Below are 26,555 nucleotides of genomic sequence, written 5' to 3' on the forward strand. Positions count from 1 at the left end.
ACCTGCCTAACAAGTACTGCGCGGGTGACGTACTGTGCGCCCGGCGCGTTTGCGTCGACGGTCATCTATATCGTTTGCAGGTACTACCTATACATGTAATATATATATATATAGGTATACATATAACGTATAAGCTGTTGCACAATCCGACATGTGTACAAGTATGCACGATGGACGGACACACGCGAGAGAGCACCTCCTCTTAGCCGCACCACTGTTGTAGGTACAACTCGGAGGCGACGGCGGCACATCGAAAGTGACCGTCTGTTCACTCTCACTATCGTTGTCGCGCTTCCAAGTCGCTCGCACGCTGCGTCCGACACAGCTTGCATATTATATACATATACACACATACACAAGCAGACGTTGCACCCGTTGGTTTATATATATATATATATAGAGAGACACTGGACACAGTAGTTATTGTAACAATTAATTACTTATTTTTTGTTGTTTATATTAATTACATATTTGATTTAAAATAATTATCTCGTTCGTTTATATATATATATTCGTTTCGATCGAGTCCGTGAAAATTCCACTAGACTCCAGATGGGAGTGTTACAGTTCGCAGTGCTCTTGTGCACCGTCGCCCTCTACGCGTCCGGCGCTTTGGTAAGTTTTGCGTTATTATCGTTGTGTATTTATATTGTATTATATTTGATTTGTATACTTATCGTGCAACCGAGTAGAACGCATCAGGCTTGATATGTAGAACGGATAAGGCCTGATACACGATACATCCGTTCAGTCTAATGACGAGTATTATCTATTGCCTCCCACAGGAGTAGTAACAATAGTAACGTTCTGCAAACGATAAGATAAATGATTTCAGAAATAGTAATAAAATTTGTTTTTCAAAAAAAATGGTTTGTAAAATTAAAAAACCGACGTTTTAACCGAGGGTCCGGACAAAAGTTTATATTTATCTCAAAATCACATTTAACTCGCTAACAAAAAAAAAAATTGTCTTTCCAATTCAAATTTAATTATGTTTTTTAAAAACGGAAAATCATTTTACACGTTAAATAATTGTTTCTTAACCGAGTTATTCCCTCCGGTACAAATAGAATTAATTTGATCCAGAGAATAATTAGTCGAAAAATGTATAACTTAAAACTTGAATATTTTATAACTTTTTTTTATTGGTCACGCGACCTTCTTAATAACTAAAAGAAAAACAAAACAAAACAAACTAAGCAAACTTAAGCAATTTAAAACAATTAATTATGTATGTAATAAAATCTATCTGAAGTAGTGTTACTGGACACCCCCTTCTATCATGTCGTCCTGTCATTGTATAATTTTCTTCAAATTTACTCATTGTATCTAATATTACAGATTTAAAATTTAAAAAAAAAACAAACTTTTTTTTTAATGTGAAAAAAATTATTATTCAATTCTGGAAAACTTTTTGTTCATATGCGAGTAAAATGTGATTTTTGCCAGAAACTATATTGTTAGATGCCAGATGAATAAAATATTGTTTTCTCAATTTGATTGACAAATTAATGTAATTTTTATTAAATTTGCTAATTGGTATACTTTATTAGTTTTAACACACATTAATTTTATTGTCAACCCAGTTCTTATAGTTGGGTTGATATTTTTCATTCTGACACTCCGTCTAAAACAATTTAAAACTTTTATGTAATCACATATCTTTGTATCTTTTGTATCACATATCTGTAATCACTCCATAAAACACCCCGTTTCCTTAGAACTGATGGTAGAAAGCAATACCTACTCAACTATTCTACAAAATAACGCTACTGTACAATGCTAAACGTCGGTTGATAATGAAAAATCGTATCGGTTCAATAATATTTCAATGCGCTAATCTTGACGGTTATTGGTCGTAAAAATAATACGGTTGTTTGGCGCCCATTCATCTAGGCGGGTACTCGTTAAGAACGTTCAAAATAAAATAAGCAAAACGACTGAATGAAAATAATATTGCGGATTATAATATATAGGTATGATACCATGTACTATTATGAATAATAGAATAATTTTCGCGACCCGGTAAATCGTGATTAGTTTTTCCATTTGTGTTGAGCGCGCGGGACATTCGTCACGGACCGGCGTACAGGTAGGTAATTATTATTATATATTATACACATAATACCTATATTATATGCATCGCGTTATCATTCGTCCTATACACACACACACATAATATTATAATGTGTATTGAACAACGCGGAAGATAACATTATCGTTATGTTATTAGGACCCATAAATCTCGCGGTGAAGAGGATGACTGGTGTTATAAATAACGACGTGAACGGGTTACTCATCCGGAGTAGTAGTAGTAATAATAATAATAATAATAATAATATTAAGTATATGAACCGATCGTCGTCATACACAGGTATAGAATGGAAGCGGACGGACCGACGGGCAAGGGCAAACGGTCGCGACATTGGAAAACTGTGACGGACGAATCGAACGTGAAAGGGAGCATATTATTATGATAGTGTTGTGGCAAAATTATAATACATAAGACACATAATATTAGGTATATACTTATGCACTGGCGACGTACACGATGCTTTTGTTATTGTTATCGCGAAAGACTGCTGCCCTAAACGCTGCCATCTCGGCGTGTCGTCCGCAACGACTTGTGGATTGAAGAAAACGGTTTTTGATTATTTTAATATTTTTTTTTTCGGCGTACCTGCCAGTCGTATAGCGTTGGAAACGTTGTGCGTGTCCTTGAACTTGGATGATAATAATATAGTGATGTGATGGGCAACAACCGACAGCCCGAAATCGCCTTCTGGCCATCACGACCGCCGGTTGACGGATATATCGACAGATTTGCCGGCACTCAGCAAGTGATAATTATAATTAATTAAATTTTTTTCATTTTTTATTCGTAATTCCTTCGCTTTGTTTTGGCTTTGGCGCCACCCACAACTAAACGGTCGGCCGTAGATACCGGATCCACGTGGATTGAATTGCGTACGGTGCAATTATCATGTGCCAACGGGGGCGTTTGGTCCGACAAAAGAAAAATAATCCATGTCTACAACTGTGTTTACAATATGATTTATTATATACAATTACTATAATAATATGATTCGTCATCTTGTATGCTAGAATATTATCTTCTTTGCTATATCTCACACTTGGGTGACGGATGGCAAATATGACTTTATGCTTAGTGTACATAACATAGCGATATTAGACACTATAAACACAAAACCACTTTTGCTTTTACTAGAGTTTTACTTCAACGCTTAAGTATTATAACTTAACCATGGTATTGTTCGTACACGGATCTATAATTTCGCCGACAGCGTTAATTTGTTAATAAAATGCGCGACAACAAAATTCGCGTTTGAAAAATTCTTACGGGTATAATTAAAAACGTTGTCACACAATTTTATTACTAAGCGTGCAAATTCAAACATCCTTTTTAGTTTTTAAACAGTTTCTAAGAGCGGTAAAAATAAAAAAAAGCTATAAATATTTGTTTAACTGCACCCTTATGAGGAAAATAAAAACTTCAAAGCTCATTGGCCGTTTTAGACCATTTTAAAGGTGTTATGTTACTAAAATTAATTTAGCCAGGGCGTTCAAGTATTATCTCCATCCTCCATTAATTGCACTAAAGGCAAATCGTGACGACATCTTTTTTTTTGTTAAATCCATCAAATGTGAGTCAACCAATGGATTTTTGACTAGTAAACTCGAGCATTCGAGTTAGGAAATGGAAATGTTTGTGACGTTTAAACCATAACCATGACGTTTTAACCATAGTGTCAGCGTGTATTCAGAAAAATGGCAAATAAACGGTGTACAATAAAATATGTGCGCTTATTAGCCGCTACGAGGAGTTTTGGTGAAAATTCGAGTAAAACACAAGCGACGATAATTGATAAACATCAATAATAAGATTAGCTGGGATTCGCTCACGAGAAGTTCATTAAAAAAAAAAAAAAAGAAGACATTGGCGCGATCGAGCCATCGATAACATTATTCAAAACAACCAGGCTTTGTGCGCCGGTAGTCCATAGGTACACTTCACATGACAATCCGGAAGCGTGATATCCGGTCGTGCGCCTTCAACGCCGTTTACGTTTACCACGATAACCGTTGTTTTTTTTGCCCGTGCGAGAGAGAGAGAGAGAGGAGAACGCGCTGTGACAATGTCTTGGCGTTCGCATCACAAACCGTATCTTACACAACGACGGCGCACTTAAACTTTAGACGACCGATCATAAAATATACAGTTTTGCAAAATCATAGGTACCCACAATACTGCATACGCCTACACACACACACACAAGTCCTTAACGGACCACGGATACTATTAAAAATGATTGTTATTGATATTAATGATGTTATCGGTAATAACTGCGCGGTTTGTCGTGTCGAAACGCGGTACATTATGTTATTTTCGTTAGGGTTATGTGTGCGCAATAAAATATTACAACAATGCCGTCTACTATAATATAGGCTGATGCATAATATTGGCGCGCGCCAATGGTCATTCCGGGGTATATCCATATCGCATGCGAGTTACGAGTGTCTTAAAGACACACATGACACACATGACACACACGCACGAAGGAATCTCTGAAAACGGTCTTGACCTAAAACCACGCACGGATAACACAGCAGCAGTTGTTGTAAATGTTTACATGTTACACACTGTACCTATTTCGAATTGTTATGTTTTCTCGCATACCGATAATAGCAATCATCGGCCGAGCGCGTTACGCCCAAGTCTAAAAACGGAATTTGATACTATCGGCCGATGGTGTTTTTTTTTTTTTTTTCCAATTTCAAATCGACCTCATTGTCATCTCGTATACTACGTACGCACACGCAGATCGTGATGCAGTATGGATTTCACTCAAGATAACCCCCAAAGTGCTACCGCAGTGTGAGAAACACAAACGCCAATCGTTCCCACTCGTCAAATGCCATCGAATCGGCTGACGGCCAGCGAGGTGTCGTCGAAAAAAAATTATTACTCCGTATATTTTTCTTCTGTTTTTTTGTTTTTTTGGTGTCAAGGCTTTTAAGTTTTAGGCTATACATAATAATATAATATGGCGGTACACTAATGTGCGTCTGACCGGTGTCGTCGCTGCTCGATCGCGGGGTAATGATTAAAGTGCTTAAAATAATATACAATAATACAGCCGTATCGTTAAACGCGTCCGGCGTACGGCAAGACAACGGGTATATTTCAATCGTAGAGCACACACAAATGATATAACAATATAATATTATAAATTATAATACATACATTCACAAATCACAACAACCGCTGCACAGTTAACGTGTGCGCGCTTCACGACCACCGTTATTTGCCGACCTTGGTCAAGACCGGAGGACCATAAACGATGTAACACAGAGATACGGAAACTCCAAGGGGATCCTCTGCGCCGGTTCCATGAGAAAAAGCATGTCGCGTCGCCCATCATAAGGATTTGCGCGTGCTCTGAGCACTTTGTACGGTAATTGCCTCATTGTACTTTGCCGGACAAGGCGGGGACGGTAATTAATCTCGACGCACGGCCAAGTAATAGGTAATATAATGGCTGTTTGAAGACGGTTTTCTTTATTTGCCGCGGTCGCCGCCTCACCGCGTGCCGTGCCCACCAAGAGCGACATGGCGACTACCGAAGCGTTTTAATTGACCGCGTGTATAATTATTCGTTCACACGGTTAGTACGCGAAAACACAATAAAATCTACACAATACAATAATACGGGCGCAACAAAATTATTATTTTTTTTATTGTGAGCTCAAAGTCCTTAACGCTGTTTGTTTTGGCTGTGCGCCTATACCTACAAACGTTACACCGCAAACTCTCAATACAATCTCCTAACGATAAGGACATATTATTATTATAATATACCGGTAACAGTCGGACTTAAACGCCGCCGATACTTGGACTTAAATAAATAATTGACATAGTAATATGTAGATATGGCTGTTTCTAAGCGTCTACGTACAACATTATCGGATTGTCCTTTCAGCGCTGTGGCGGCTACCAATCGCGTCTATTGTCAATTCCATTGTGCAGTTAATAACATACTTAAAGAACTGTTTAATAGACATGCATGCGCATGTATTACTAGCAGTCGATGGTATCTCGGCCATTGTATATAACGTTGTAAATGGTTGAGAAATAAATTAGACGATAAATCGACGTCGGGTCGTTCGACATATTGTAAGTACGACTATAATATAGAGTCGTACTGTTGGCACGGGTTTCAGGAAACCCATGGCGTTTTCCACTGTAAACAAGTGACTACATTAATGCTGATATATATATATATATATATATATTATGTATGAGATCTGTTCAAACTGTCTTGTACTTAGGACGAGCGCGCGCGCGCGACAGAAGACATTCGCAGTTGTTGTCTTATGTCTATTTACAATAGCGATCCGCGGTCGGCTAGGTTAGAAACGACGTGCGAAACACTTGTTTGGTTGTTATTTAACATATATTTTTTGTACGTTATTAGTAGAATAAAACAAAAAATAAAAACAGTAATATATCGTTTAGGATTTTAGGTCAAGACCGTTTCGCATATTTGCTCGGTTTAGGTAACTGTCGCATTACAATAATTCCGTTATTTCCACACAAAAGCACGTGGTGCATATATGTGTATAATATTCGCTATAGACGCATATATTATACTGACCAGCAAATTATTCGGTGTCCTCCAATGTCAACCGGGTCCGGGCCGGGCACGTGCTACCAACCATCGCACTCGATGAGCGCACACCATTATAATGATTAATATTAATAGTGTTTTGTCTGATTATAATTATCATCCCATATGGAATGCTTACTAAAACAACCGCTGTTATGTTAGCTTGCGGTAAAAAAACAAATATAAGATCTAGATCATGTTCTTAAAATATACACCGTCGCCGACTTGCAAGGCCGCGCCAAAAATATATATGATAGTTTCTTTTCTGCTATATTAAAAGAAAAAACAAAATAAGTATTAAAAACTTTAATTTCTTTTTAAATTAAGCCAACCGCTTACATAATACACGGGTTTTATAATGATTATAAAAGTTTTACTTTATTGGATCTATAGTGCTCGTTTTGTAAACACGGGTACTTAATATTAGTACATCTTACTATATACATCAGTATTGGACGTTAAGAGTTCATGGTAGGTAATTTTTAATGGGTCAATCGACTAATTTAGATTTGAAATTATGTATCAATTATAAATGCAATGAATGTTGCGCTATATTACTTTCGGAATACCTACCGGCCGTTTAAGTCTCCTCCGGCAATTGGACCAAACGGCAGTTCCAACACCCGACAGTCGTTGAACGCGTACGGCTTATCATTCGCCTGTATAGTGTTATATATTACATTTTAATTAACTCGGTTGCACACAAACGATAACGGTATATAACAGAATACATATGTATAAAACGGATAGTTATAATTATTATACGTTAATGCACTTGCTGCGGTGCAGTGGCCTTCGGCTGCGGCAAAATCATTGATGAAATGAGGAGTCTAGTTTCAAAAAACCGGCTAAAAGACATTTTGAAAACGTGTTCTCGGTGACCATACAATCAAATAAAGTTGGTTTCAAAACGGCCCGTCTGAAGAAATCATTTTTGTTGTTTGTGAACATTTTCAAAAATTGCTTTTAGCTACGGTAGATCACGGTGATTTAACATGAGCCGGGGCGCGGTCCGGTATTTCGGAAAGTCGCGTGCCACTACTCTCTACGTAACGCCGATTCCAATTGTGTCTTTCCCCGACGACGTTATTATTGTTATTATTATTATCATCATCGTCTCATCTTCGTCGTCGCCGCCGCCGCCATCGTTATACTACCATAGGTAGGTTAGCTCACGACAATAACAATAATAACATTATGCGGACACGTTTGTCTAAGTCCTCTAAGTCGTGGACGGCGAGTCGTCGTGCGCATGCAAATCGACTTTCTACCGTTTTGTCATACCACGGGTGTGTGTATGTGTGTATAATGTGCGATCTTGACATTGCGGCCATGCCATCCCGGCCGTTCGATCCGCTGTAAAAGACCACGCTTTGACGTTTTCATCTGGTCGAAACCCTCCGGCTCCGAAGAGTCAACAGTCTGGTGTAATTTATGATCGCAGGTCAAACGACGGCGATATTCTTTTGTTTTCGAATGTCACTATTCGACCAAACGTCACACGCAGGCAAAGTAATTCGCATAATTGACAAACGAAAACACTATCAAACCAGTCACGACTCGGCGGTGTTTTCGGGCAAAAGTGCCAAAGTCTAAAGGTCAAACATTTTCAGTAATCAAAAGCGTGTAACGACTCATCAAACGACTCATAAAACCGTTATAATGTGATATAGATCGTTTACCTCCCCCCACCCCCCCAAACCGTATGCATTTTCAGAATCTACGTATGACATAAACTCGTTTTCGACAGTATTCCCCAGCATCATTGAATTGTTTTTAGAACGTTCAACCTAAGTGGTACAATAGATAAAATATAATATAAAACATTTTGACACGATAATATGTTTTGCTGATTATAATACAACCAATAATCTGGTAACCAGCCAAATAAATTTGGTAATAATACAATATTTTGCGATCGTGCAAAACATCTTTACACCACTGAGATAGATAGTCATTACAAAGTTTAAGTAAACTAGTAGATAACCAACGTCTTCGTGTTATCATCAGCGTTATAATAGGTAGAATACAAACTATTATAGAAAATATTAAAGTTGCAATGCTAAATTGCCAACTGTTATTGTTATACTGGTTAGTAAACCTAATGTAACCCTGTAGTCACCATCTTTGGGTGGTTTATATATTTTATTCATCAATCGTTTTAAGCATACTGACTTTTAAACTTATAACTCACTTAAACAAAACTTGTTTCTTTTTTCGTTGACAGTATTGTAAATAATATTAGTTTATGTTGAAGTCAATGTAATTTTTTATGTTCTTGTATTCTTTCAACCGTTTGGGTTTTTTTCGAAAAAAGCACCAGATATTACTGAGCAGAAATATAAAATACCAACTAAATACTTAATTATAATTTATTCTTGAAACATGGCCAGTCTTAAGTTGAAAAATGTCATAAAAAACAATTTAAATCCGCTTTTGTAGTATCAAGATGCGTCGTTGGAATTTCCTGAAGTCTGAACCGGTCAAAATAAAATACTAAATAACACCTGTCCACCTCATTTCCACTTAAGTTTTTAACGAAATTTTGTTTGTTTTTCTGTAGACGTCAGCGGTTAATTATTTTCCGGATACTATTAATAAAATCAAAACACATACGTCATATTTTATTTTTAATATATTATTATTATTATTGTATTGTCAGACGAAGCTACGAAGAACGGGTGGTTTGCATAATTTAAAAACCAAAAATAATCCAAGTCGAACGTGTCGACCATTATTCACGTGTACACTATTAGTATATTATGAGAATTTGTAATAAAAATAAAAATATTCATAAAAAATAAACTAAACAAAAAACAATCCAATCTAAACACAATAAGTTTATGCGATTAATTATTTCTAGTTATTAATTACCTATTTCTTTTTTTTTATTACCAAAATAGTAATTTATTAATATAATCATATACATTCATCATGTCTCATCATTACCATCGTAACAATAATCAATTAATCTCCAGCAAAAAAAATAAAAACGACATTGAAAATAAGATTTAACGAAAATAACATGTTTATTGGCGTCCAGCGCAAAATTGCCAAGTCACGAACACCCTAGGACAATAACGAATTGGCCACATGCAAAACTGTAGGTATCTAAGTACGGCATATGATTATTCTAGTCACCCAATATTATGATACACCATTACGCGCACGTGATCATGTCAAACGGCTTACGAAAAAAACCCGTCTGTTTAGATTAGTAAATCGATGTAAATATTATACAAAAAAACAGATTGACATGTTGTGAATGCTTTCGGTCGGGTTCCACTTAAGTATTATTAATCGTGTCCGCTCGTTTATTATTATAATTTAAGGATTATTTATCGTCGGGAATTCGCACCGTTGGGTTAGGTCATTGCAGGTGTTGTTCGAGTAGTCTTACATTGACGTATGGAATAAGAAAAACGTGTGTGGTTATTTTCGATCCGCAGGCGATCGATCTTCCCTCGCACAACCCAATGACATTGGAATCGACTATAACAAAAATTCCTACCAATTATTATTCTTCAAATCGTTTTGATTGGGCAACAACAACATTGACGCCAGCCGAAAAAAATAACACACTTATCCGTTGTCAGACGCGTCGCAGCCCGGGGGGCATCGTAGTAAAACAACAGAAACGCTTTGTTATGTTTTTTAATATTGAACTTGAAATTGTGAACTTTCAATGTCGCGTTACTTGAGATTTTATTTATCTGCTGTTATTTATACTTGTCCCTACGAATAATCCCTCGGTGGAACACGTGTCGCCCACTGTCTGGTTCGTTTAGTCCCTGAACTGTTGCCACTATTACCACAAAATACACAAGTCAGCTTAGGGCTACGACGGTGCGGGTTGAGTGAAAGCATAATCTAACCCGTCCTGTCGTTGGATCCGAGTCATAATAATACTATCACCACGGTGGACCGCACCCGCGTTGGGCTCGAAGGGCGCGCGATGTGACTTGAGACCATATTATGCTATAAAATAGTTTCAATAATAGTCAGCACTGATAGTCTGTAGTCGTGTCACTTGTTTTACAATTATTTCTTATATAATAATGTGTGTAATAATGGTGCATGTTTCTTTTTTCTTTCCTCAGACCAAATCGACGAGCAACGGTCGGAGCAAGAGGCAGAATTTCCTGGACGTGTTACAGCCATGGAACGCCAGAATAGGTGAGTCGGCGGTTATTGTTATGGATCTTAATAATAATAATTACCATTATTAAACGCTGTAGTAAACCGAATCTTTATTTTCGGTTTTATAATAATAATTACTCCGGCCAATCGATTGTTCCGTGTTCCCATTGTTTTTTTAGCTTGCGGTTTTCAGATCATCTGGCGACCGCCCAACCGCGCTGTACAGTAATTATTATATTTTTGAAAGTCGGTAACCACATAACATACTATTTGCCTACGCGCTGAGCAATTATTGCTGTGCTGTGTAAACGTTTTTCTAGAAGTATTAAAAGCTTTATACGTCTAATTCTTCTTGTTCAAATCCGCTTTGTCTAAAACGAAAGTCTTCTCATATTTGAGTGTTATCCGCTTAGGCAACATTGGCGACCATATTTCCTGGTATATTTAATTTCTTTTAAACCTGACTTCTAAGAGAAATTTAGTTGAGCTCTTAACAAGTACAGGCGACAACCAGGATGCATACCCTAAATGGGATCTATAATCTACATAGATTAGGTATCCCCTAGTTCCTATTTAAGTGTTCCATTAATGTTCTATCGGAAAACGTTATAGAAAACGGTGTATTTCTTTGGTTATTATATTATATGTTCAAAATATCGATACTGCAAGTCGTTTTAATAATCTATTTGTCCTTGTACATCAGTTTCGTTGAGCATCTTATCTGTCTAGCTACAATGTTCTGAGTATACGTTTAATGTATACATTTTTTTTCGATTTTCTTAAAGATTTATTTGCCTATGAGTTCACGAGACCCTTATGTATATTATTATTAATAAAAAAAACCACCCTTAGTTTTTTCGGTACTTTGCGTGACTTCCGTTTTAGGATTCCATAGTTACTATTCAAACGGCGGCAGTTAGACATGACATGTTATCTTCTATTATTATTTCGATTTATCGAATTGGCTTGTATATTACCAATCTCTGTCGTTTACTCTATAGCGAGATTCACAATATTTAGGTCTAACGTAGACTGTATAGAGTAAATTGTTTACTCAAGGTGTGTGCAGTTGCCGGACACACGTACCTACCGCACGGGTCGCGCAGTGAATTGTTTGACTTTTGACGACGAAAGTTTCAACAGAAATTTAATTACACGACGACAACTGCCGGTAAAAACCCAACAAACACGGAAGTCCAAAATCAAACATAATTATATGCATGTAAAATATGAATACGCGGCGGTATGCAAATAACACAGACGGATTCGACGATGCGTTAAAACGGTAAAATCGACCACACGGCCTTGATAAAACACTGGTGCCTTAGACTTCAACGTTCTTAGCATGATATATGCATGTACGGTACGACGGTATAAAATTATTTCGTTTATTTTGTATCGCGAGAAATCCCTATTCGGAACACTCAAAACAAAGTGTTCGAACCAAATTTTGGTGTCAATCTTAAGACTTATTATCTCACAAGTATTAATCGTGTTATTGTCGCGGATTATGATCGTTTACGGCAAAATACTAATCGAATCGTTCGGGATGTGTTTTTTTCAATAGCTGATGTAGAATTTTACAACAAAAAAAAAAACCATTTTCGTCGGACTCGTAGCCGTGAAACGAGTATGAACGTTGCTGTCTTCGAAACACAAACGTCGGTCTCAACTTTTGTTTTACATAAACTTTTTTTTTTTTTGGTAAAAAAAACGCGTAAAGGTCGTTCGCGCAGCATTATGTAATTACATATTCGTCGGAATGCGTCTGAAACACACACAAGGCATATCTATACCCGTATGGCATAGTGTTATTTTATTTTACATTTAAGACTTGACCGTTTATGTATTTGTCGGTCCCAAAGCAGAAAGCTAGTAATCCGTAACCGCGTACGAAATAGCCGACAAGTCTCGTTTCAATTGAACACTACAAAAATAGCGTCCGACTAATTATCAACCGATTGTTGTCATGCAAAACGTTACGCATTGTGCGATTTTTTCACACACTCATCGTGCCCAAAGATCCATATAGACTGGAACGCGCTTAGAAATATCCAGCCAACAAAAAATGTGCACCTACATGGACACGGACGACACAAAACTGTGAAAAAGAAAGTCAAATTTTTTAGTCTGTATAAATTAGCATACCAACGTAGGAGGGTTTTTTGCTAATAGTTAATTCTTTTATCACACCTTCCCAGCGGCCATTGGCAGTGTTTAACGTGCCCTTAACAATTTAACATTTTTGTTTGCCACAACTGAAACGGCCTGAAGTTAAGTTAATAATAAAATTGTCCGGGTCTTGACTCCGAGTACCGTGTAATTCTTAACGACCATTGGTGTATAATATTTGCATACATAGGGACTTCCTCGTAACCGCAACGAACCAAACAAATTTAATTGCTCGTCCTTCGTCCGTTGGCTGATCCGCTTAAACGGCATGGCTTTATCGCGTTTATCGAGCATTACTGAGATGCCAGTTTTTTTTTTTACAGTCATCTTAACGCCGGCGCGCATTGCAATAGTCTATTCAATGTTAATTTTTCCCAACCACAAACGTATGTACCACGAACGAGATTCGTACTATTTTTAAATACTAATATTATATTATACCATGTACACGGCGGGCATTGCATTGGCGCTGTACGCAAACGACATTTTCTAGCGTTTTCTATAATATGTATTATACCTAAATAGCGGATGGATGCATAATATAGTGATTGAACGGACGTTTAATAATTTTTCAACAAAACCGGTACCGATTTCCTATTAATATACCGCATCATCGGTCATGATCGTAATTATTATATAGTTTCGGAAGGTTTTTAATAATTGAATGGTAATTCGTGCGCCCGCCAACCGATAATATGCCGTTTGTTCGGCGTTAATGGTCCGCGCACGAAGGCACGACCGCGTTTAAGAGAATACACATGGACAATATGATTATATTATTATTATTATTATCATTATAGTCAACCCGTTGCAGAATATTCACGAATCGGAAACGTTTACCCGACGATGTCCGGATGTTCGCGGATGAACCACGGGTAACCGTATAGCCGAGGTCGCGCGGATCAAACAATGGACGACCTCACGGCACTTTATAAACTACATAGTAATAATATTTTTACTACCATCGCGATTCGCCTTTCAAGTATGGGCCGAGATGAAAGACAGCGCGAGTAATCGCGGCGAACGATACACTAAGCGCGAAGTTAAATTAAAATTCGAAATCTTCTTCTTAAAACATCATAATAATAACACACAGTTCCCAGTAGTTATATATATTGATATTACAAAAACTTAATAACTTTTATTGCCGTCGGACTTTCGTTTTTTCGAATAATACGGACACAATACCGCGCGGTTAGGTTTTAACTCGTATTGCGAAAAGCCCTGATCCTCTTCTGTACCTACACAGAGTATATACCGCAGTGGTCATTAAGTATTGCAATAGCGTATGAAGTAACCCGGTTGTAAATTAGTATTCGCTCAGGCTTTGGTCGTGTTTGCGTGTACGCTGTACTCTATAGTGACCGGCACATTAAACTGTTGTAACAATACACACAGTTTAATTCCATGCATAGATAACCTTTTATTAACGTTCATATCCGACGAACCAACCACGGGCACACTCGGTAAGTTTTAAACTTGTCGACCAATAAAACGTCCATTAATCTAATCCATTGCGGTGTTACATTTTCACATCGGTTACTCATAACAATAATACTTGGATTATTGTTAATAAATCTCTTCCTCTTTTCGGGCAACAATGCAAATAAATTCTATAACCCGTATCCGAAATCTCCAATTGTGCTAAACTTTTGGTATTTATATGCAGAATTGATGAATATTCGTATATAGACATAATAAAAAAAAAATAGTATGCTGTAATTGTTTCCGGTCTGACAAGAGATGCGCGATGAGTGTAGTTTTCCGCTAGATGGCGATGAGCTACACGGTTAGTTTTCTCGTGATTAAAAAAAATAATTTACCTACCATATCACATTATTTTTATTTCACCATAAAATACACTATTATTATTTCGATGTCCAAAAGATCTATCAAAAATCTATCTATTAGCTGTTGTAGGGTTAATTATATAATAATATACACAAACCAGCAACATAACAGCAAACTGTATTTTCAGTATTTTTACAAAACTCCTTGTGACATTGTATAAAATCAAACGTTATTATATATTCAGTGTCCAACTCGATCAATCAAACTCATTATTGATAAAAATAAAATATTACTAATTTTCAATGTGTTTAAAACAGATAAATAATTTATTGACATAAAGTCATCTAAATGTCAAGGAAACGACAAATATTTTTTACAAATTCCATGAATAACAATTACATAGTATAACAATGGACGTAATCCATACAAAATAATATATGTATACTATTAGCAATAATTAAAAAATGTTTTTTCTTGAAACAAAAACTTGAATATTTTAGTAGCGTAAAACTCACCGCTGTAGAAGTGATAAATGTCATTAAAGTGACTTTAATAATTTCACGAAATTTTCAAAATAGACCTTCATTTTTATTCTCTATTTATGTCGCTGTAAAGCTATATTATTTTTCATCGCTATTAAAACTCGACAGTAAAGTATAAGACGTACAATTTTGTTGTTTTATATTTTTGTTTTGTTTATAGCCCTTCTTCGAAAATAGCTTCTGGTCGCGCTCTTCACTCTTAACGTTGCGAACATATTATGCGGAGAACAAAATAATTTCTATAGTTAAACAAAACGAAACTCTAGGCCAGATCTTATTGACCCATACTTATCCATTCCTCGACTTTGACGGGGTCAAAACTGAGTTAATTGGTCAACGTCGGCAAAGACGAATACGTATTATTATTGCGCAATATGCATTAGGCAATAGTATTGTTTTATAGTGACAAATTGATCGATGACTGTGATAAAAAATCTTACTCGCGACGCTGTTTATTTCTCGACGTTCGGATGAGTTATGGCGATTCGCTCGAATGGATTTTCTGGTGTTTCTGTAACCCGGCGATGTACTTTATGTCGTATATTGCGATGCCATTCGGACTTTTCGGATACAATATTATAGTGGAGTGACACAACACGTTATGGTTTGTCGCAACCGTGCACCTTATCTATATAATATGTCGGTCTGGAGTTTTCACGTGCACACTCCTGGAACGAAAAGAAACTCCCAAACACCACAGGAACCGGGACGAGGTCGATGGGAACAGCACTTTTCAAATGGAAATTCGATTAGACCGTCCATCCTCGTGTTTAATCGGTCGGCAACCGCCGCCATGTCGCGTGTTACCGCCGCGAATAATATCTTGCCGTCGATATAATAAATGCTTGTTTATGTATTATAAAATAATATGTCTTGCGGTTTGCAATGTTGTGCGGTTTGCCTGTACGTTTGTGCGGTTGCTGTTACAGGTACGGCCGGAGACACTCAATTGGCGTCGGGCACTATGGTCACCGGAGCTCAGAGCGTGGTCCTACAGAACGTGGCTGACATTTGTCTGGCAGACATACCCTGTAATCCCCGGGCCCGGTACAGGAGTTTTGACGGCAGCTGCAACAACTTGCAACAACCCGGCTGGGGTTCCGTCAACACGGCGCTGGTCCGTTTGCTGCCGGCCGCCTACCAAGATGGTAAGTACAACGGTTAAAGAAAAAAAAAAATGATATATGTACGATTATTTATATTATAATAGTCCACACTTCATTTGTATTGAGTTTGTTCGGGTTGTTTTGGGTGTTTCCAAAGCACATAGAAAATATAGGCTGGTCCATTCAATTAACGTAGGTACAGATAATCTCCACGAGTTCAAGTGATTTCACTTAAAAAATCGATTGCATAGTTTTTTTAAACATTTACAGGAACAACGTTTGAAAATTTATAATATCATATTATATAGCACAAGAACCTAACTCGATTTCCCCAAAAGGTGCACTTGTATGACATCTGTACTATACCATCGACAAAAAATTTAGGAATTTTCGCCATCTTCAGAAAATATTTAATTGGACCTGTTAAGTGAACGTCACACGTGTAGTTTTCCATATAACATGTTTCCCATGTAGTATTTATAATAGACCCCATCGCTCTACATATTAATTTTAAATTTATGATTTTAACACTTCTAACTTAATATGCTTCAGCAAAAAGTTATTTTATTTTATTAGTAAACATAAAGTAGAAAAAAACCAATTTTTTTAATCATCTATTTTTAAAATATCGAACATTTTTGATAAAGCACGTCTTAAAGTTTTCTTTTCTCAATAGGCTAAGAAACTGTTTTCTATCTCAATGTTTAGTAAAGCTGCACTAAAAAACAATATGGACAGTTTTTTTTTAGAAAAAAATGTTGTTTATGGAGGCTGTGTTAGTCTGATAAAAACTGTCTTAATTGATAAAATAAATTAAATCTTAGATGTATTTTTCTAACAGACATATTAACAATAAACATTGGTTTTTGCATATTACATATAAAAATGTTTAAATCGAAGTCAGGAATTTTTCAACCGTTATTCAAAATACAAATTTTCCCTTCATACGCTATGTATATAATGTGCTGGCAAATACGTTTTTGAAAACTTGCCGTACTCTACATTATAAATACATTTGTTAGATACTATTCCGAAATTTGCTGTCCTGTCCAGTGGTCGTGTGGCAATAGCGGTATCATTATGTGTGGCACCTCGGATAGGTTCTTCCAAGGACAAGTTAAGATAAAAATGTGGACGCTGATGGTATATGCCGGTCAATGCACGGCGGTGTGCGGTAATTATCCTAAACCGCCATACATCGCAGTGTACCTGCCAGCTTAAAAAAAACGCTATAAACCGGGTATTTTCATTATTTAGCGTTTAGGATTAGGTGTACAAATAAGATATAATAATTACACGTTATACGGTATACCGTGTAGTCGACCGAAAACTAGGTGATCCCATCTAACAAATATCAATGTATAGAACGAATGGTATACCATACAATTTCAGCAAAGTACTAGGGTCGCTACAACAAACTTGCGCCATTCTAATTATATCATATCATTGTTATAGTTTCCACGAGCCGTATACTTACTTTAAAAAAACTGTATATATATATATATATAGACTTGAAGCGCACTTCACTGTTAGACTGTTCGGCAACCACCATGATGTTCTAATTATTTATTATCATTTAGACAAGCAGTTATACATTTAATCATCGATGCCGGCCAATTATTTGACAACCCATTATTATAGTAGGTACATTCAATAGCGGTAAGAGAAACAATAGTTCATTGTAACGACAAAAACGTTCGTGTTGTGCTACTGATGTCTGTCTATTGTTTTATCCAATTACGAATTTTTAACGATCGATCAACGCTTCTTTAAACTCTAGTGGTTAGGCTCTATATCTTATATGCATGTCTCGACAACTTTCATCCCTAAGCTCTACACATATATCCCCTACAGCGAGTTTATCATTTAACCTACGGCCGGTATACTGGTTTATTATATATATACAATTCGGATCTCTCTAAATGGAAAAAAAACCGCAATATAATAGACTGTTATAAATTTGCACCGCACCTATAATTATTGGCCATTTGTTACGAGAAATTTAATTGCCGTTATTATTTTTTTTTAATCCCTATTATTAATTAGATTCCTACACCTAGTGGACTTCTGATCCGAATACCGTTGCCCGTCTAGTCTGTCCGGTATTATTTAACAAGAGGAAACCCTGATTAGGAAAACCTGTTTTTTTTTTGCGATTTATAACCTCCGGACGTCCGGATTTATTAAATCTGACCACATACAATGTATTATGGCAACGATACATTGACGTGGGCGCCTTGGCCAAAACAAATGACTAATACAATATTATATTTTCTCTTTCTTTTCAAAACGGAATATATTAACCGACCGAGATCTCGAACAGACTAGCGAAATTGTTTATTATATATATATATTAATTATTATCGCTAGTAAATGCGAATCACACTCGGTCGACAACACACGATCTCGGTTTATTCGAGACCAACACCACAGCGTGTTTATAAGTGCAAAATAAATGACGATGATGATGAGACTGTAGATATCAAACGGGCATGTTATGCGATGAACATTACACTTTCTAGAGACTTAGCTCGAACCTTAATCGCTCGAACCTGGACAACAACAAACAATATATAATATACAGTCGTCTGTTGATTTAGGTACTGTAGATGATTAATAACCAATTTTTTTTATTTTTTTTTTTTCAGGCGAGAGTAGACCGCGGATGACCGCATTCGGTCGAGTACTTCCGAGCGCCAGACTTATACGCACAAATCTGTTTCCGGAAAGGAACGTGCCCGACATACGGTTCACGGTGGCCGTCATGCAATGGGCCCAAGTGGTAGCCCACGACGTCACTCTGCTCACAGAGAAATCCGGTAAGTCTTGTCAGGCGTTGTATTGTAAGAAACCGCACTAGATAGGTCTGCACACCGAGGGGGGTTCTACTTTCAAACGGGCACGTGAAAAATGACACCACGTGGTGCATGTGCGTGTACCTACATATACATGTCTTATGAGTAATAGCATGTTCTGTTATTGCTGAACTTTCATTGCTCAAGCTTACGTGCAAAATCGCTGGAGAGATTTAATTATGCAATATGTGTATTTACATTATGTGAACGTGTGTGCTTGTGTTTGTTTGTATATAAAATATAAATACATAGATTGGCAGAGAAGAGAATAATATGTATTGTACTCTATTATAGGCACCATTAATAGTTTGAGTAAAAAGGCCGTTTTAAAAAATTGAATGATGAAAAACTGTAAAATAACAAAATGTATATATTATTTTATTTATATATGTATTTATTTTATATTTTATTTGTCTAAATAGTAATACTTAATAGTTTAACATTAATAAAATAAGTTTTTTTTGAGATCATATGTCAACAATAACAAAATATTTGAATATCACACTCCCACGTTTGTTTTCACTATTCCACCTACTGGCAGTTGGTTCGTTTAAAAGCAGTATGTAAATAAATGTACCCGTCTAAAATGGAGTAAAAATTTAACTTTCTCCACTTGGGTTCTTAGTATAAGTTCTCTTTACAATTTTTCCCTGTATGTTTTGGTAAAATTATAAACTAATATCAAGTTCATTATTAAACTGTTTCACCATATGTTAATCAAATATAACAGACGACTCGTCCCGTCTACTTAATCATTGGGGAATTATCTCTACTGAATAAAAAAAAAATGAATCGCCAAATTATAAATTGTGTTATAAATACATTTTTTTTTTTTTTTTTTGGAAAGCGGAGGGCATTGAAAACCGAGATTCCCCAACATAAGTCTACGTCTTTGTAGTATTTTTTCGCATTATGCATGCCTACTTCGAGGTCACAGACTTGACATAGTTTCGGTCACGGTTGCATAAACCATCGAACATTACCTATCGATGGTATTAGTGTAAGTAGCATTCGCAGTAGTGCGGCAGTACCCGCATAGTATCATCTGCTCGATTCCGCACATAACATCACATGTTAATTGGTTCGGTCACCGTGCGCGTATCAGTAACACCGGGGGGGGGGGGGGTGTTGTATAATATTGATATTTATAATAATAATAATCATCAAATTATCATCATTTATCGCATATGTGCAATTACTGTCGGCGGCGATGACAGCTTCTTCTTATTTTGCTACTTCTTCCTATACATAAATCATACGGCCATTAATACGTGTACCAGTAATTGAAAACAATTAAAACACATTAGATTTTGATTTCGACGAGGTCTACAGGATGTGTAATGCGGTACTGTTTGCGCATCACTTCATTACACGTGCATATATGTATGTATACATATTGTCAGTCGTGCGCTCCTAAGTGCTTTATACTATTTAATAATATAATATATCTCGCATTGAACGTGTAAACCGTGTCCGAGGTCAGGGAGTCTACCCCATTCCGGTCTTCCCCGTTTTGGCCACCGCATCCTTGAAGGTCTTCATAATTATTCGATAAATAAACGGTATGATAATATCGCATGTCAGTAGATAATACAAGTAGCCATTTACTGGGTAGATATTATAGCGGATAATTTTTTTTGATGTTGACATTGATGATAAAAAACGCGACACACTTGAAACATTCAACGGTAGTAAATACATTGAACAGTTGAAAAATTAAGTACAAGAACCAGGCATGTAAAAATGATCTCAATTTGACAATTTCTGTGCGAAAATCAAATAAATCCAACCAATCGTCGCGCTGAGATATCAAATAAATATTTTCCTCTTCTTATTATTATGTCAAATGACAAAGTTCATTTTATTTTGCTTCCTGAAAAGTTTTGAGAATTAGAAAAGACTCATCTACGTTTAATTTTTTTTTTTGGGGGAGGGAAGGCAGATTCAGACTAGAGTTGTAGTTCTCATGTACCCGTTAGACTAACTTTTTTTTAGTTTGATTGATTTTAATAAATGTATATAATAATGGTATTTTTATTGGCTTTTCGAAATAACTGGCCTTTTGGCTTGCTTTGGTGCAGTTTGTATGCGGTTCAAAGCGGAATGACAGTGTACAAGTTATTCAAAACATGAAACATGTGCATTTGAACAACGATTATTTATGACCAGTACATATTGCTATGTACGTGTGTTTTGATGGTCACTAAATTCATTTAAAACCGTAACTGGAGCAGATTCATAGTACATAAAATGATTAATAACCCTATAATATATAGTGGTGTGTTCACGCTGAATAATTGATGCGGTTTCCGTAAAATAATTGCATTTGTCACTAACGGTATTGTTGTACTCCAACCTAAGGGCTGTATGGAAATGAATGGAGTGTTTTATACTTAAAGTGCACTTAATATCTTTATGTTAGCCATATAAAAACTTTTTCGAAGAATCAATTCGATAAAAAACTGATTAATTTTATTAGAATGATCGTTACATGGTAAACAATTTTACATAACAAAAATCTTGAAGCAAAATGGAACACAAATCACTTAAAAAACTTTCATATTCTTTAAATTGTAATTCGCCAATTCTTTCTTTCCTTTGTATATTAAAAGTGTACATTGTGTTTGGTAGGAAGATTTGGTTTAGAAATTAGGATGTTTATATTTATTAGGATGTTATATATTTTATGGTTAGTAAACCATAATATTATTGTTATACAAATATAAGCTTTCAATTTTCTATAATACGTCTACCGTAAATTTCACTTTTTAAATTGTAATTCGCTTATTAATTAAAGAGTCTTCTTTGAACTGCCGAGGTAACAATGAAAATTAATTTCACAAAGGCAATTAATTGATTTGGGGTGGCGCAGCCGGATATACCATCCGCTTGCCTTACGCAGCTGTTTAATAATGATATTATGAAGTAATTTCATGAAAATCGAAACTCTACATCCATTTAATTACTGAAACAGAATTAATTATGCTAATTATGATTTACCGTGACCCCGCTCTTTTTGCAGCCTGGTAAGTTTCCTTCCTTTTTGACTTCACTGGTATAAGATTGTTCAAACCTAAGTCATACTATTATATTGCACGGACCCTAAAGGAAATGCCTTCAAACACACATTTATGTGCATAGTGTTTAACTTTGATAAAAGAATCTCAGACTAGGTCTTTTCTATGGAAAATATTCCGTGACTTTTAGTGTTTGCTCTTGATGTAGTTTTTGTTGTTATGTTTTTTTTTTTGCTTTCATGAATATTAAAGTTTTGCTTTAACGCTAATCGTAAAATGTTTATTGGCAAGAGATTTTAACTTCCGGTTTTGATTTAGCATAGTGGCAACACTCTTCCTAATCAAGTCGCATTATATTTGCAGCGCTGCCAATTCAAATACCATTCTCAGCATTCGCCTGTCGGTAATCAAGTTTTGTTGTATAAGAAATTGGCAATTAGAACTGCTGACGGCCAATTGCCATCGGTTGTACGACCGATGTGATATAACTATTTTAAAGTTCCAACGTCATGTTCGATATAGTTGTGTTTAATAAATCCCCACATAATGTGAACTATGCATACAATGTTCAAGTCATTGACTTCCCACGCAGCCGGTATAGACTGATAATAATTCACTGCAACAATGTTCAATATTGTTTATAAATAATATGTTATAGCGTAGCGCTTATTTCAGCTGTGGAGAATTTCCATTAAAAATGATAATATAATATGCATTTAAGTTCTTATAGTTTTTTACTTCCGACCGTTTGACTTTTTGCAAAAACAATTTTGTTCATACGTCAAAGTCGTTTCGTCAGTGCTTATTCAATGAAAAAGTCATTTATACGAGTCATAAATAAATTATTATGAAGTAGGTACTTCCCCGAATACAACTACTCTTGAAGTTGTATTTCTGCCAATATATTATTGTAAGCGTGTTAAGTGCACGTAGTATAATTAATTAAATTACTCGAAGACTTGGAATCTGCAACTAAGTCTACAAATTAGAATACAATATATTTATAATTTATGTAATTTTTGTAACTTTATGTTACTATAATAAATTATCGATTTGAAAAAGATAAATTTAACGCGCTAATAAGTTTAAATTGAGGTAATTAAAACTTTTAAATTTAATGAACCATTATTTTGTTGTACGTTGATGTTACGCCACACTTAACAGCCAACTTATTAAAGTACACAATTTAGTTTAACCCAATATTTTATACAATCAATGTATTTATGTTATAGTCATCTAAGTTTTTAACTAAAAATTAACATAATATACATTTCTCGTTTTATTCTTTGTAGTACCTATTTCCATTCCATCAAGCGACAACTACACGTCGTGGAAACAAGTAATATTAGGAGATAACTAACTTTTTTTTTTATAGTAGTTAGCCAAAATGGCCTTTGAGTTCGACAAAAACAAAATAAATAACTAATAAAAAAAAAAGTTACCGTATCTTTAGCAATAAATGATAAACAATATGCCAACACAAGTGCGGTTAGTTTTTACGCCTTAACCGCATCCATTTACAAGTTTATGACAACACAACGTTTTTTTATGGGATATTTTTTTTTTGTCCATCTCACTATACTACCCGTTTATCTAGGTTTTTCAATATTGTAATAACACCACCGTAGCCGTCTCAATCATATCGTTTTATAAATTATTAGGTATATGTTAATGTTGTTGATGGCGAATAAACAATATTCGAACGAGTCACCGTGTCGACGACCGTTTTACGGTTTCGAAGATGCGCTTGTTATATACCTAATACTTATTCCTCGGTCGAACGTTACTTTTACTATCGATGACCATTTAGTTTTGTCGTTACATAATTATCATATTATGGTCACTCGCGTGCGGTTGACAACAATAGTGTTATAATGATGAATAATGATAATAATCATTATAGCATAACCACGATGACGACTTTGTGCGTGACCATTTCTTCGACGAAGACAACCGTTTTCACTCAAACCGAAGTGTTCATAGTAAGCACTTTTCGTTTCCGATTGGTGTGTCCATCACCTTGCCCGGTACGCGCAACAATTATTATTAATGAACATCATAATAATGAAACATCGAGCAAGAAAGCTGAAAGAATATTACAATTCGGCTCTACGCGGAGATAACAGTCCAAACCTATAATCAAATCGACAAAAATATCCATAACCATTAATACAAAATGAGTAAATTAATGACAACATCATATTATGGTCAAGCAACATTTCATTTAAACAAAACGTTACAAGTGCTATCACAAAAATAAAAACTACATAAGGTTTATGCAAGACATTGGACACAAATACATAATGTCAAAAATATACCTAACTGAAATGTTTCAAACAATATAATACACTTTTTTCTCGTTCATGTCGTCGGGAAAGTTCACGTAAATACCATTTGCGTTTATTTTGCTACAAACTTATTTTCTTTGGAGACAACGAGAGAATTGGTTTAAAAAAATATTCATTTAAATTGGTATTTTCTTGTTTTCTATTATATTCGTCTCGTTATATTATGGAAATACTATAGAGCATAGCTTCTGTTTAGACTTTAAAGATAAGAAAAAGTTATACTAGTATACTTTTATGTATACATAAGCTTTGGACTTCTGTTGAATAAATGTATTAAATTTTCCATTTTTCCAAGATAATTTTATCGATAAAAAATTTCATTTCGAAACAACTGCGCTCAAGTCGTTTTATAAAGTTTTACAGATAAATTTAAAATAAAGTCGTGATAACCTGATCATATTTTTTTTACATAGTCTATATTATACAAGGCCTACCGACACAATTGTGTTTCCAGTAAAAAAGCAAGCTTTTATCAAACCAAATAAACATTTTTTTTTTTTGCTTTAAACATTAAAAAGATACCGTTTGTTTAAAAAAAAATGAATATTATATTTTGTTTAAAGCATAAATGCTATACATATCCATAGGCAAAACAATTAAAAAACCATCATGGGCCGATTTTTAATTTTTTTTTTATGAAATGTAAATTAGTCTCTGCTGGGCTGTTGTTCATTATCAATATAGCTTATAGGTATCGCCAATACAGACTACGCCATATTAAAAAGTATGCCATAATCAATGCTATAACTTTAGGTGTGTTTTTTAATAAACTATGACCGGGAGCTATACAAATTCTGGTTTTCGACCGTTACCGTTTAAAGCAAATTTAATAGTCAACTAATTATAATTATTGTTCTTCTTAATCGGCCGATGAATTTTTTTTCTTCGCCCGATAGCGGTATCAGCTATTGCATAATGGCGAATTCGGTTTACCATCGATCCCGAATAAATCAATCGACAGTCATAATTATTATGGCACCGGTGTGTTTATTATAAAAATAAATGTATTCTGCACTTTATAATGTACACCACATCATTATATATTATGCGTCTCGCGTGTCAATGACGGAATCGTTATTTTTTTTTTTACCTTTCTTCCGGAATTGATCGTCTTAGAAAGTTGAGCGTTCGGCTTACCTTTGACATTATACATTCAACGCGGCGGATGTATTGTGCTGACATAATATATAATATGTACCGAGCAACGTCGGATATGCCAGACCGGATCATTCAATATTATTATTCGCACAACAAAATATTATACAAAATAATAACGATAAAAAGGCGTCCAACGGTTTTACCCGCTATTCGTGACGTCATTCCGAATTAACTTCCAGACAAAACGAAAACTGCAATAATAATTTATCGATCCGACGGGTTCTCAAATTGTGCAAGTCACACACTTCCTTGTTTTGGCGTCGGTCGGTCGAACTCCGTTAAAATAGGGGGCAATACATTTTCATAATCGCCGTCGACCTTTGAGTTTTTTATTGTTGTAAAAAACACAACCGATCATAACCGATCAGTTGCGGAAACAAATACAAGTGAACTCAGATTAGGTTTTTTCAAAAAAATGGTATACATCTTTTGCTGACTAATCGACCCGCCTAATAATGAATATTTCTTGGTTTATTTTTTTTAATTTACCAATCGTTATTCTTATTTGGTATTGTCTATATATTTTACAGCGCCCGACTGTTGTGCTAGTAACGGAAAACTGTTGCCGATCGAAACGCTTCATCCCAACTGTTTCCCAATCCCTGTACCGGCCAACGATCACTTTTACTCGAGATTTGGCACAGCCTGTTTACCGGCCAAGAGGACAGTGTCTTCAGACGACTTTGGATGCAAACTTACGCCCCAACAAAAGGTAACAATGTCCGTCATCCAAGTAA

At 35.6% G+C, this 26,555-nt stretch overlaps 1 protein-coding gene across 1 annotated transcript in view; it reads left to right on the forward strand.

Annotated features, from left to right (window-relative positions):
• Nucleotides 1-233: 233 nt before the first annotated feature.
• The window catches only part of LOC126832820 (peroxidase-like), a 30,265-nt gene continuing 3,943 nt past the window's right edge, over nt 234-26,555 (forward strand). Inside the window, exons 1-5 of the mRNA XM_050563801.1 lie at nt 234-615; nt 10,790-10,865; nt 16,264-16,482; nt 19,089-19,259; nt 26,349-26,530. Coding sequence (XP_050419758.1) covers nt 553-615; nt 10,790-10,865; nt 16,264-16,482; nt 19,089-19,259; nt 26,349-26,530 — 711 coding nt within the window. The 5' untranslated portion in view covers nt 234-552. The remainder of the gene's footprint in view (nt 616-10,789; nt 10,866-16,263; nt 16,483-19,088; nt 19,260-26,348; nt 26,531-26,555) is intronic.

Source organism: Adelges cooleyi, unplaced genomic scaffold (assembly GCF_023614345.1).
Source record: "Adelges cooleyi isolate 19-005CV unplaced genomic scaffold, UGA_ACOO_1.1 ACOO_flye_CR_arks_rails_tigmint_CR_PRNA_167, whole genome shotgun sequence".
Taxonomy (NCBI): domain Eukaryota; kingdom Metazoa; phylum Arthropoda; class Insecta; order Hemiptera; family Adelgidae; genus Adelges; species Adelges cooleyi.